The sequence below is a fragment of the Pyrgilauda ruficollis genome, unplaced genomic scaffold, assembly GCF_017590135.1.
Source record: "Pyrgilauda ruficollis isolate IOZ18807 unplaced genomic scaffold, ASM1759013v1 scaffold10, whole genome shotgun sequence".
Lineage (NCBI taxonomy): Eukaryota > Metazoa > Chordata > Aves > Passeriformes > Passeridae > Pyrgilauda > Pyrgilauda ruficollis.
Genome location: NW_024508101.1, coordinates 17,025,342 through 17,038,716, shown reverse-complemented (window position 1 = coordinate 17,038,716; position 13,375 = coordinate 17,025,342). Strand labels below are relative to the sequence as shown.

Sequence of the window (13,375 nt, the reverse complement as noted above, 5' to 3'; positions counted from 1 at the left end):
ATGTCTGGAAAAGCAGTTTTGTGGGTATTATACTGATAATGATATGCAAAGCCGTTGCTTTGACCAGAAGTGTGCTGTACTATTATCAGTAAGAGATGCAGAGGCTTGTTGACAATTACTACATGCTGGTCTCCACTGCAGGTATTCACTTTGGGTCTCAGGCTGTACCCTGTATTCTTTTCTCTGAATGAATCAAGATGTGGCAAGATACAACCCTGCTCCCCTCCTAGAAAGCCGAATTTTTCTTGCTGGCTGCAATCAAAGTGTGACATGTTGGCCAAACATTTGGCACAGAATTTAGCCTTTGAAATTTGTCAAAGTAAAATTTTCAGGTGTTGTGGAAAATTTAATGTGGCCTGAATGCTGCATAGCTGAGTCACTGTGAAGACTTTATTTTAAATCTCCCTCCTTTTCTGAGTTTCTCAGGGTCTAACATAGGCAACACTATCATAATCTTCCTCCCTTGTGGCAGAATCCAGGTGCTGTTGCAGTCTGGCTAGAGGTACCCAGAGGGTGAACTGTTAAATCCTGCACAGCTGTCCCCAACAGGTTTTCTGCAACTCTTTTTTCAGATCAGGTAGCAGAGGGCCGGCTCGGTCCCTCCACTGTGGTTTTGGACCACACGAGCGGCTTTGAGGGGCTCCTGCTGGTCGATGATGACTTACTTGGGGTGAGTGTGTTGCTGGACACAGCAGAACATGGTTTTGTGGGACTAAAAGCACTTGGGGCTTCTTGGTTTGTTCTTTGTAATGGATCCCTGTCAGTGGCTTTGTAGCGTGTGTAAATGGAGTTTGCCCTGAAAGCTGCAGGATCCTGGAGGAAATGAGCTCTCCTGGGAAAAAGTCTAGCAGTACCACTGAGTGTCAGCAAGGTCTGAGTGGGACTGTGAGGAAGTGAAAGGACTACGCTGGCCCTGGGGCTCACTTGACTAGGCAGCCAGCTTTCCTGTCCCTCCCTCCAGCAGGCTGCCTCTTCCTTCCTTCTGGTCTTCTTAAAAGGCTAGAAAAAGGCTGGAGCTGAGGTTTTCCTTTCTCCTTTGTTTCCACTAATTAGCTGCTTGCTCCTTAGCTGATGTTCCCCTGATGTTCAGTCAGCTGAAAGAATCCGCTGGAATTTAACTCTTTCCTACTTCTGTAATTTCTGCACTCCTTTCACCCCTTCACTGAGCAAGCACATCCCCTGCTCTTGAGCTGATTCCCTCCTTAATCTATGCCTGCTTTTTAGCCTCTAACAAATCAGGCTGCCCTGGTCTCCCCTTTCCCTTTAACCACCTGCTGTAGATTACTTTGGCTGTACCTAGAGTTGACCCACAGAGTGGATTGGACTGGCTTGTCTGTGACTCCCTTGTTCCTGCTTTCATTTCCTCTTCATGGTCTGTCCCATGATAGCAAGATATCAAGAGACAGGATCTAACATGGTTCAGTTTCTAGGCAGCATGTTACCTGCCAATCCTGGCCTTTGGCCTGGACACCTTGGATCTGTAGTTTTGTTCTAACTTGTCCAGCATTCATGTATCTTTCCAATATCATAGTCACTTTTGTATACACTTTTGTGCCAGTTCACTGGGAACCTGTCTGTCAACATGATGTCCTTGTACTGCTGCCATGCTGGGTGCTTCACTGGGGTTTATCAAGTACAGATGAGCTGTGGGAGGGACCTGAATGATTCCCTGGGGCCAGTTGGCTCCAAGTATAGCTGCTGGGCTGGGGAAGATGTCCCTTCTTGTCCCTATACTGTCCTTGTGAATAGTGCTCCATCTGGTTTGGTTTTGAGCGCGAGGACAGAGGGAATGGGAAGGACTGAACAAGCCTCTCTTTTTGCCTGACATTAAAATATCTTTTGTTTGTTGGTCCAGGTGATTGGCCACAGTAACTTTGGGTCCATCAGGGCCACAACATGTGTGTATAAAGGTAAGGAAATAAACCAGTACTGCTTTGAGAAAAGACCCTGGGAGGAGTATATGGGGTGTTAGACAGTTGGAGAGCTCAGGAAAACTTGAATATGTTCCAGATCTTGAGCACCCTCTTCCTCAGTTCATTCACTGAACTTTTCCAGGGAATGAGAAGGATGGGGGATTGTGTGATGCCAGAGTGAAGGGGCAGGAGGGGAATCCTGGGGATGTCCTGAGCCTCCTTTGTGTGCCACATATATTTCTGTGGGAGCAGTGTCAGGTTCGGCGTCTCTAACAACAAGCCAGGGGACAAGAATTCACCGTGTGTCATCTTTTTCTCTTTTTCTTTCAGGGAAATGGATTTATGAGGTGCTCATCTCCTCCCAGGGACTCATGCAGATTGGCTGGTGTACTCTCAACTGCAGATTTAATCAGGAGGTAGTATAGCTACGCTGGGGGATTCTCCTCCACTGCTTTTTTGGTCAGTGTAGAGCATTGCATTGGTGCTGTGTCCTGCTGGCATTCACACCAGAAATGCCACACATAAAATGCCAGACCTGCTATTTTAAGAGTCTTTATGAGACTCTCTGGTCTGTGTCCACAGAATGGTGCTCAGTGAGAAAGGCTGTGCTGGGTGTGTTGATGTGCTCTTGCTGCACGTAGAACTGCTACATATTGACTTTCAGCTGGTATCTTCCCCAGAAAGTGTGTGTGTGTCTGCAGTGCTGGCAGCCTGTCCCTTGGGATGGGCCTCAGCACCTGGTGCTACAGGGGTTTTTTTGCCCAGGGGAGGGTGAGATGTTGTTTCATCTGGGTGGGATGTTTGGTGCTGGAAAGAGATGTCAGCTGCAGAATTTCACTAACTTGTCACTCTGCAGTATGTGAGAGGGGAAGTGATGGACATCCTGGGGGGGCTGCTTTGATAGAAATGAGAACTGTTGGATGCCAGTACTCTTCTTCTGACCCAAAAATAAGTAGGGAGTGGTGCATTTCTCTGAACCAAAGATCACAAGCCACTGGATTCATTCCTAGAGTGAGGATTTTTCCCAGGCAGAGCATGTGTGCTGTCAGCTGCTCTCCCTGTCTACTGGTCTGCCCCTTAAAGGTTCTCTTGCAATGAAAAGAATCCTCTATGCCTGGTCTGGTCTGAGTCTCCTCTTTCATGCTTTGGTGCAGGAAGGCGTTGGGGACACGCCAGATTCGTATGCCTATGATGGAAACAGGGTGCGCAAGTGGAACGTGACTACAACAAACTATGGCAAAGTGAGTAGCTGTCCCCCAGGAATGGGATGGAGAGGAAGGAGCAGAAAGCAGGTGACTCCTTCTGCTCACTGAATTCTGCTGGGCCTTGTGAAGTGCCCTCAAGCCTTTCTCCCTGCTTCAGTCTGTGCACCAGCACTTGTCTGTACTTTAGGGGTGCTGGACATGCTGTCTCAGTGCTTTGTTTAGCAGCCCCAGCAGCCTGATTCCCAGCCTAGTGCTGCTGTTGATCCCTGGAAGGCTCTGGTTCCCTGTGGTACATCAGAGCATGGTGCACTGTTGGAATAAATGTACATTCGTAGTGCCAGAGGGGAAAAAAGATCCCAAACGGGCTTTAGAAGTGCCTGAAAATGATGTGAGCTGCTGGGAGAAGGAACTCTCTCTTCTTTAACCCTGAATCACAAGGGATTGGTTGGGTTTCAGTCTTTCTTGTGATGTGGCAAAACCCTGGAAATACATGTTTAACCTCTTCTCTCCCTTTCCTGCAGTCCTGGGCAGCAGGAGACATCGTCAGCTGTCTGATAGACCTTGATGAGGGCACCATTGCTTTCTGCTTGTAAGCATCTTTGCTCCATTCCCTGCTTTGTTTATGTCTGTATGTCTGTGTGTAACAGAAAGGTTACCTCACTGCTCAGCAGATTGCTGAGCCCCATTTGTGCTCTCTCCCCTTTATGTTCCTTGGTAGTTCTGGCCTTTGTTTTTCTGTCTTGTGTTCAGAAACCATCTGAATGGGTTGTTGGGTCTCAGTTCAGTTCAGTTGAGAACATTTGGCAGGAAGATGTTCAAGCTACAAAATCTTTGTAAAGTTTGCTAGGATTTTGGAGGGAAAGGCATCTCTTGTGGTGCTTAATGCCACACTTGGCTTTAATTAATTGCTTTTGTAGTCACTATAGACCTTGCCTGTCCTAAATTCCCAAGGAGTTGTGAAAAGGTTGATAAATCTCCAGTTTCCAGCTCCCATGCACAATGAAAATTGTTCTCTAGCCCTGGCCTGCAACAAGTCAGTTGCAAATAAGAACTGTTAGATGTTTGGTGTCATCTTTTATGGAGGAGTAGATTGAAAGCATTATCCTTGATTGCCACCAACATCAAATAGATGAGGCCAAAAAATCATGTGCTTTAAAATGTCCTGCTGCTTTAGTTATCTCACAGATTTGGGTTGCCCTTGAAGCTGAGTGGGCTCTGCATGTTGTGTAGACCTCAGTGCCTTCCCAGGCCCATATGAAAATGGGAGTGACCCTGTGCTTCCCGTGGCTGTCACTCAGCAGAGCTGTGACATTTGCATGTGTGCCAGGTTAAGAATGACAGGAGGCATGACTGACTGGCGTGTCCGTGTTGGCAAGCTGATACCTGTATTGCCCAGCCTCCTGCCGTGACTAAAACCTTGTGGGTTTTCCTTCTTTCAGGAATGGCATATCTCTGGGAACTGCCTTTGATAACATCACAAGGGGTGCTGGAATGGCTTATTTCCCTGCCATCAGCCTCTCCTTCAAAGAGTCTGTTGCTTTTAACTTCGGAAGCCGTCCACTCCGATATCCTTTAGGTGTGGGGAGAGGAGGTCTGAAGGGGGAAGAGCCTGTCCTGACACCATCTTTGGAGGCTGTAGAATATACACACCTGACTGCAGTTCACTTTCTGCTGTCAGCACTTGTGTGCAGAGCTGAGTCAGGAACAGAAGAGCCAAATACCTCCTTAGCTGAAGCAGAACTCCAGGACACAAACACAAGTTTCTGAAATGAGAGTTACTTTCTGCTCTGCTGCTACATCTGGGGGCTGCCTGCTCCCAGACACTCAGATCCTGCAAAATTCTCACTCGGCAGTTTTGGAAACCCTAATGCTGATGTGCTGCTGAGCCTTTTGGTCACTCATCTCTTTTACCTCCCAGCCGTATGGGGCTTCTGACATGGTATTAGTGTTGCCTGTTGATGTGTGAATGCTGAAGCCTGGAGCTTCTGTCAGAGCAGTCCTGGCTGTGCCTGTTGATGGCTGTAGTGGGAGCTCCAGTAGGTCTTTTTAATGAAAAAAGTATTTCACACCAAGCAGAAGTGAAAGACTTTCTGCTTGCAGTATGGAGGAAGTGGAGATAAGAGCTTGTAGCTTATCATCTGTGCAGAAGGCACTATGGTTTGAACTGGGGCTGGATACCAAGTAAAGCAGTCAGAGTCTTCTTTGCACAGACAAAAGAAGTCCCAAAAGGATCAGATTGCATTTTCCCTTAACACTTCCCTACTTATCCAGTGGAAGGTTACCGGCCCTTGCAAGATCCTCCTGTGGCAGACCTGGTGAAGGCTCGGAAGCTGTTGGGCTACTTGAAGAATGTGATCCATATTGGAATAGATGTGACGGTAGGCTGGCATCACGGGGTGGATCTGAGGGGCACCATGCTGGGAAATGTGGTTCTGCTCTCCTTGGCACATGCTGCCAGCTCAGATGTTTCCATACACCCGAGAGTCTAAATGCTTGCATGGGGCATGTGTGTGTCCCTAGAGCGCTCTGGCTTGCAAAATGGCCTTCCTGGTAGTTCCAGGACTTAATTTAAGTCATACTGGGCTTTGTTGTTCTCAGTCCTGTGAAGTTTCATTGCCAGTATTCAAAAAGTGATATTTGTCAGGCTCACAACTGCATTTGATTTTGCACCCTTGGAATTAGTTTGTTCATATCCTAAGCTTTTTACTGATGTCCTGTTCAGCAATGTGATGAAATTCTAGCAGGTTTGCCTTGAGGATTGTTTTGGCTGTGGCACTGTTTGCTGGAAACACTGTTTTCCACTAGGATGAGGGATGATCTGTTTATGCCCAAAGCATAGGGAATGCCATATGCTATGGTCTTGGCTCGAATGAAGGCCTGCTTTGATAGTTCTCCTCCTCTGTAGGTGCTCCCATTTACGAATTATCATGTAAACTAAAGCCTTTTTTTAGAAGAACATTGTCAGAGTGCCTGCATGTAGTTGATAGTGACATTTGGACTGCACTACAGCTTTCCAAAGGAATAGACCTGGCTTCTTTGGCATTCTGAATTCCCATGTTCAAGGTTTTTGGTGCAGTCAGGCATGGGACAGCAGCAGTGGCTGCCCCAGGCATGTGGTTCATTCAGTTGCTGGTGTACAGGTGGATTGGGCTGGATCCAAGCCATGTGTCTTTCTGGGTTTGTCATTGCAGGAGGGGAAGCTGGTGGAGAAAGACACATCCATGTGGCAGCTGCAGGGAGAACCCACAGTGTTGATTACATTAGCTCACATCTTCAATTACTTCTCCCCTCTTATGGTGAGTTTTGCCTGCCCATTGCCAGGTTCTGTAGTTCTTGTTACTGCTCTTGCAAGACAAAATAATCTCCAGCTTTTACTGGGAAGTGACTGTGCCATTGTGGACTGTTGACCTGCCTCTCTGTCTGCAGTGCAAGGTGTACCTGGTGGAAGATGTGCTCATGACCTTCCTGTTGAGCATCCTTGAGCGAGGAGGGGCAGTGGAGGCCCATCCCCTTATTCAGCAGCTGCTGGATCTCATGTGGCTTCTTATGGAGGTGAGTTGCTAGGGTGCTGGTTCCTCCCTGGGGATCCTGGGGAGACTCTGGGAGGTGCTGAGGACAGGAGCCTTCCCTACAAAATGCTGGCAGTGTTCAGTGTCTTTCTCTTCTTTTTTCTTTGTGGTAGACCACCCTCTCAATTAGCTCCTCTGGCTGCTGCTGCACACCCAGGCACTGAGGGTTGAATGCAGACACTGGCAATGAGTTAACCAGGCATTTCTAAGCTTCTCCTACTGCTAAAGGAACTGATGATGGTGAATAACTTCCTGTTTCTGGAAACATCAAGTTTATCAATGAGAATAGTCTTCTGATTGTTATTAATGTGTATTTGACTGTGGAGGTCTTAAGTGCTGCCATGTGCTGAAGAGATTGATCAGAGTGTGCAAGACTAAGGTTGAAGTGTGCAGTGCACTCTCAGCATCTCCAGCACTGCTGGGGAAAAGTCTCCTCCAACTTCCCTTCCTATCCATGCTGGGTGAGCTTACTTCTTCCTGGGACACATGTTTGAGGCAGCTGGGAAGCTGCTGCTGCTGCTGGAGTGCTTGGGTGGTTACACAGAGCCAGTCACTGCCAGGGATCTGCTTGGAGACAGCACGTCTGCCCTTTGGGGTAACAGTTAACAGATGTGGGCACTGGCCCAGCCAGCTGCCATGAGAAGTTTAATAGAAAAATGTCATGACTCCTTCAGGCCCACCATCTCAGCAGTGAAACTGGACCCTCTGGTGGGGCTTCTGTGTTTGTGGAAGAGTTGGCTCTCATCCTGCTAGTTGGCTATGAGTTGAATTCAAACAGACAACTCTTCTCTCATCACATTTACCCAAGACTGACTTCTTTCTCTTCTGGTTAGTTCTACCAACACTGTGTCTTGGGTAGAGTCAGGGAATAAGAAGACTGGTGACTGCCCAACAAATAGGGCCTGGGACTTTGGCTTTTTATAGGTGACTTTTGGGTTGGACTTCCTGCAGAAGCTTGTTTCCCTGTAGCAAAGCAGTGGCACCAACTTCTGCTTGGACTCTCTCCTGTGGAGTCAGAGGGACACTGTGGGTTCAGAGCACCTGCTTTTCCAGTTCAGAAATGAATGCTTCCTTCCAAGATCTCAGTCTGGGAGATATTGCTGTTCCTGACTCCTTGCTGTTGTTCTTAAACGTGTTTCTTATTTTCTCAGGAGTATGAAGTGCATGAGTGCCTCAAGCAGCTACTGATGTCCCTGCTGCGGGCTTACAGGTTCTCCCCCATCATCCCAGACCTGGGATTACAAGTGAGTTTGCATTTCTGAATCCCCAGGAATCTGTGACTAGCCAGCTTCTGTTATGTCCCCATGTCCAAAGGTACACGATGTTTTGGATCCTGTAGTTGTTTGATCCAAAGATGGCAGTTTTGTCACACTGTAGCCATTGGAGAGTTGTATGTTCTGCAGATGTTCTTCATTTTACTTCTCCTGTTTTCCTAGATCCACTACCTCCGGCTCACCATTGCAGTCTTGAAGCATGAGAAATCTAGGAAATACCTACTCAGCAATGTTCTGTATCCTTTGTGTCTGCTCCTGTCTCAGTTTTCCCTTCCCTCAATAATGCAGCCGAGGACACTTCAAGGACCTGTAGGTCCAGAGAGGCAGATGTCACCCTGTCTTGAGAAGTCATTTCTCAGGTCTCCTCTGCCTGACACCATTTCCTACGAATGCTTTGAGGGGAGGGAGTAGTGTTGTATAGTTCACTCCTAGTAATGCACAGGAGCTCATTTCTACCTGACTGACCTCTAATATTCCTAGAGCAAAACCACTTTCAGAGCAGTCAAACTCTGTGGTAGCATTTGGGTAGCTGCTGTGATAGCTGTGTGGGGCTTCTCCAGAGGCCTCTGGATCTTGCAGTGGTAGTTTGGAAAGGAGTCTGTCATTACAGCTCTGGGGACGTGCCCTGTCCCTTCTCCCAGTGTAGCTTCTGTGCTTGCTTTAACTCCAGCACAGCTTCGACGTGCTCCGTTCTGTTGTGTTCTTCTACATCAAGAGCCCTCTGCGTGTGGAAGAGGCAGGTTTGCAGGAGCTCATTCCCACCACGTGGTGGCCAAACCGCTTCACCAAGGAGGTGAGTACAGGCACTTCCACCCAGGAGGCTGAGGAAATGTTGCCTGCCATTTGCATCTTCTTCTGGCTGAGGAAGTTGGATGGCCCCTATCTCCAGCTGTGTTAGCACTGGTGGGTCCTACAGTTTGAGAGCTGGAGCTTTTCCATTCCCCTGTCATCTTTTTGTCCCCTTAGAGAGTATGTTTGATGCTCAGACAGCGGAATGGGGACAGTTTTCTGTGGCAACAGATTTGGAAGGGAACTTCACAGTATTTAAGGAATTGACTGGGGTGTCCTCAAAAGATCTCCTGCCCTTACATTACTCATTACAGGAGGAGACCTGTTTAGGTGTCCTGCCAGCTGCAGTCACACACTAGCACATTGTTTCAGGGAGTTTCTGCTCTCCATTTTGCATTGTTCAAGGGAATTTCTGGCAAGACATTTTCCCTGTTCAGTGGTCTCCTACTAATCAGTGTCTGTCCCCCAACCAGGGCAAGGAGAGTAAGGAGGTGAAGGAGGAGAGTGCTGAGGAGAGATTGAGGCGTCGGGCATATGAAAGAGGCTGCCAGCGGCTCAAGAAACGCATTGAAGGTTTGTGGGGAAGGAGGGAAGTTGCCAAGATTCCACACCTTTTGTGCAGCCAGGGGCTTTCTAAATCCTATTCATTATAAATCCTGTGCCCCCTGTGCTGAGGAGGAAGCCTTTCTCCTGGGGACAGGGTACTGCAGTTGGGGTTAAGAGGGGTAGTTGCTCTCCAATGCTGGTTTTCTGATGGCAGACATGTGTCCCCCTTTTAGTGGTGGAAGGTCTCCAGGTTCAGATTCTGAAGTTGCTGCTGAACAACAAGGACAGAGGAGGGGTAAGCACTCTGTGGGTCTTTTGTGACAATATCTTCATGGGATGTGCTTTGTAAATCCTAGGTTTACCACCTGGTTTTTCTTCTGCCAGGGGGAAGCCTCCAGATACATCTTCCTAAACAAATTCCGCAAGTTTCTTCAGGAAAACGCTAGCAACAGAGGGGTGAGTCAGAGGGCCGGCCTTCCTGCAAGTCTGACCCTGGGAGCTTTCTGCACCTTCAGGCTGGGAACTCTGCCCTTCTGGCCGGGCTGCTTCTAGTAGTTGATCCACTGAGGTCTAGATATGACAGGGAATGAGGAGGAGGAGATCTGAGGCTAGAAACCAGGCAAGTTAGATAAGTCCTGTGCAGTGATTTATAGGAAGGTGGTCCTTGGGAGGTCTTAGGTGAGAGCTGAATATGCTCCTATAGCCCCTCAGGGGGTGTGGGTGTGGAGTGCTCTGCCACAGTGGGGCTGCTGGCTTTGCCATCCTCCTCACTACCTGGGTGAGGATTGTTCCTCTGGCCCTGGGTCAGGCTGTTGGCCTGAGGCTTTGGGAGGCAGACCCTTTCTTCACCTGCATCCCTGTGCTCATCCTCATCTTTCATGATGGAATGTGTGTTATCCCTCATCCTCTGTCAGACCAGTGACAGAGGTGTCCCAGGACTTCCTGGAGGTGGAAACTGCTGCCCACCATCAGGTCTGGGCTCTCTGCCAGACCTGAAGGCTAGAGATGCTAGCAAGGCTGAGAACACAAAAGTTTCTGCCTGCTCCATGTAGCCCTTTGGCCAGAGATGCACTTTCACACCTGCCCTGATGCTGGACTCTCATTTGTGCCCTAGAACTTGGCTGTGTTGTGCCCACCAGAGTACATGGTGTGCTTCCTGCACCGGCTCATCGCTGCCCTGCGCTACTTCTGGGATGGCCACAAAGCAAAGACCCCAGCTTCCCTGAGCAGTGAAGGTGAGGCCTGGGGGAGAGGCTTTGCAGGCTTTTCTGTGGTTAGACAAGGTTTGCCTCTTGGCAGTGCTTTCCAGGATGTTGGAAATGTTATGTCTCTAATGAGTGCTTGAGCCTTATCTCACCTTGGGAAGTTCCTGTGCAGATCTATTGCAGTCAACATCCAGATCTGAGACTTGCAAAAGGACGCCTGTACTGTTTGTTATTCCCCCATCTGCTCTGGAGCAGAGTCCACTATTGACTGTGGGTCTGTGGAAGGGCAGCTCAGCGATCCATTAGTCAGAGTTTTAGGGAGTATATTCTTCTGATTTTGGAGTTCCCAAACTGTGGAAGTAAGGGGAAACTAAATCAGTGCCAGTTGCTTTCCCACTCTTAGACCCCACTGGTATTCCCTCTCCTTACTTCAGGCTGACCTTTTCTCTAGACTCAGTGAATGCTTTACTATCCCTGTGGGACGAAGTGGCAGAGCTGGAGTAGCCAGGTGGAGAGCTGCCAAGTTATCTGATGATCCAGTTTACCCCTGTGACTGTGGCTGGAGGGAGGAAGTGCTGGCAGTCTCATTGATGGCCATTGTTTGCTCCTCTTTCTGCATGGATCTAATACTTGCTCCATTGTGGAAATCACCTCTGCCTTAATGGCCTGTGCTTTTATTACAACAAAAGTTGTCCCTATATGTTAGTCCTAAATGTGGGTCCTGGGTTCTGCTTTAGGAGCCCTTACATGACTTTATATGACCTGTGCATGAGACTTGTGGAAAAAAACAAATCTCCTCCTCTGTTTTAGAGGCCTATGTCCCTCCTCAACTCTTCTATAATGGGAAGGTGGATTATTTTGACCTTCAACGACTTGGAGGTCTTTTGTCTCATCTTAAGAAGACTCTGAAAGGTAAGTGCTCTCATTGCCAATACCTGAATCCAGGTCTTGGATGGAATTCATGCAAGACATGCCAGGGAGGGAACTGTGGGTAATGAATTTTGATTAAATTCAGGGAGAGCAAACTTGAATTTTAATGAGATTCAAATTAATTTGAAGAAGATGCCACACCTTTTAGGTGGAGTGTCCTTTAAGTTAACAGTTTACTGTTTGTATCCCTGAATTGGGCATGTGGCAGTTGGAGGAAGGGGGTAGTCTGGGAATATCCTCTGGTGTGGTGCTCTTGCTGCACCACAGCCAAGGACTGGGAGCTGTCAAAGCACTGACCATCAGCTGGGCTCTGCTGGGCGTGAAGGATGCCCAGGATTTACTTGGTGCATTACTCTGGGCAGGGAGGAGCAGCCCTGTGTAGTACTGCAGCTGTGTGTATGTGTGCCACACACTCCTCTGGCACTAGGCTTCCAAAGCCTGCCTTGTGCAAGGGTTAGAAACCCTTTGGCATTCCCTTGGACTTGGTTTGTCTTGCCTTTGGCTCAGATGTCTCTTCTCCTTCCCCGGTGTGTTTGCAAGATGAGGACCATTTTCTCTGTCTCATGTTGATCCTTGGCTGTTCAAGATTAGGTTACTCAGCTTGAGAACCACGTTATCTCCTCTGGTTTCTTACCAAGGTATCCTGGCCAGCTGTAAAGAAAGAGCTGTGGACTAAAGAACACATTCTTCAGGCTTTGTACAGTGTAGCCATCAGCACAGGCTTCCTCTGTGTGTGAGTCTTAGTCCTGGTGACTTAGGGACACATCATGGGACAGCACTGGAGAGCTGGATGCTTAAAAGATGGTCTCAGGCAGAGAGTTGCCATGCCTGCACTAGTCCAGTTTGGCCCTGGTGGTTGTCTCCTGGTTTCTCAGTTATCCTATTTGTAGGTGGTAGGAACAGGAGCAGAAATGGATCCTGTGAGGGCAGCACCTGCTGCTCTCTGTTCTTTTTGTAAGGGCAGATCTGTTCCTTGTAAGGCAGCTTGGGACAGGTGAGCTTGTTTTGATAGAGCATTCAACTTTTCTGACTGCTTCTCTGCTGCTGAGAAGCAGGAAAGAGGATGTCTTCCTCGTGGTAAGTGAAGAGTGACTCCTGCATTCATCTCTGCTTTGGTGTGCTCTGTGCAGATGACCTGGCTGCAAAAGCCAACATCCTGATCGACCCCGCAGAGCTGCAGGCAGTGACTATGGATGATCTTGATGAAGACGAGGAATCAGCAACATCAGCAGCACAGGTGAGTTGAGTTACTCACCTGCGGGGGGCCCTGGTGCTGGGGCAGCAAGCTGGGCCTCTGGCTAGAAAGGCTTTGCTTTACAGCGAGGCAGGGTTGGGTCAGGACTGTAACCCGTCCATGGGCAGCCAGATAAACAGCTGCACTTGGATGAGAGTCACTGGAGATCAGTGAGGTCCTGGCTGCACCAAGTTTGAGCAGCAAAGTTTTCTATACCCTGCTCTCTCACTACCCACTGATCTGAATGTGCTGCCTCCCCTCCATGGCAGCTCTTGGTTCTTGCATTTGGGAAGGTGCAAGGCAGCTGTAGACAGAGCAGCTTCTTGCTGTGCAGGTCTGCTGTTTGTGCCTGGCATGTGCCCTTGGAGGAAGGACTTACCCATTTGCTACCCTGCCTGCTCATCTTGCAGTGGCCCCTGTGCATCTATACCAACATCCTTGCAGGGTCCAGGGAGGAACAGCAGGCAGCCAAACACAGCTGGAACTGTTTCTCCCTTCATTTCCTTCTAGTCCCAGCGCCCCTCTGCCGCCCTGGCCATTGGTGGAGCTCTTGCCAGGCCTGCCTGGCTCAGCTCCCCCACCCTGGGCCGGGCCAACCGGTTCCTGAGCACGGCAGCCGTCAGCCTGATGAACCCGCGGCGGCCCCTTGGAGCCCTGGAGAAGATCAAAGTGCTCACGCTGCGCGCGGAGCAGCGCACACGGGAGGACAG

The 13,375-nt window shown here is 49.0% G+C and overlaps 1 protein-coding gene across 5 annotated transcripts in view; it reads left to right on the top strand.

The window, feature by feature from the left end:
- The window catches only part of RNF123 (ring finger protein 123), a 47,752-nt gene that overhangs the window by 5,855 nt on the left and 28,522 nt on the right, over positions 1-13,375 (top strand). For all 5 annotated transcript variants that reach the window (XM_041461651.1, XM_041461627.1, XM_041461634.1 and 2 more), the window contains exons 5-23: positions 573-670; positions 1,856-1,910; positions 2,244-2,329; positions 3,068-3,154; positions 3,640-3,707; positions 4,558-4,683; positions 5,382-5,496; positions 6,310-6,414; positions 6,545-6,670; positions 7,839-7,931; positions 8,124-8,197; positions 8,637-8,754; positions 9,224-9,323; positions 9,530-9,591; positions 9,681-9,752; positions 10,411-10,531; positions 11,312-11,413; positions 12,562-12,668; positions 13,176-13,374. In XM_041461651.1, the coding sequence (XP_041317585.1) occupies positions 573-670; positions 1,856-1,910; positions 2,244-2,329; positions 3,068-3,154; positions 3,640-3,707; positions 4,558-4,683; positions 5,382-5,496; positions 6,310-6,414; positions 6,545-6,670; positions 7,839-7,931; positions 8,124-8,197; positions 8,637-8,754; positions 9,224-9,323; positions 9,530-9,591; positions 9,681-9,752; positions 10,411-10,531; positions 11,312-11,413; positions 12,562-12,668; positions 13,176-13,374 (1,914 nt within the window). The remainder of the gene's footprint in view (positions 1-572; positions 671-1,855; positions 1,911-2,243; positions 2,330-3,067; positions 3,155-3,639; positions 3,708-4,557; positions 4,684-5,381; positions 5,497-6,309; positions 6,415-6,544; positions 6,671-7,838; positions 7,932-8,123; positions 8,198-8,636; positions 8,755-9,223; positions 9,324-9,529; positions 9,592-9,680; positions 9,753-10,410; positions 10,532-11,311; positions 11,414-12,561; positions 12,669-13,175; position 13,375) is intronic.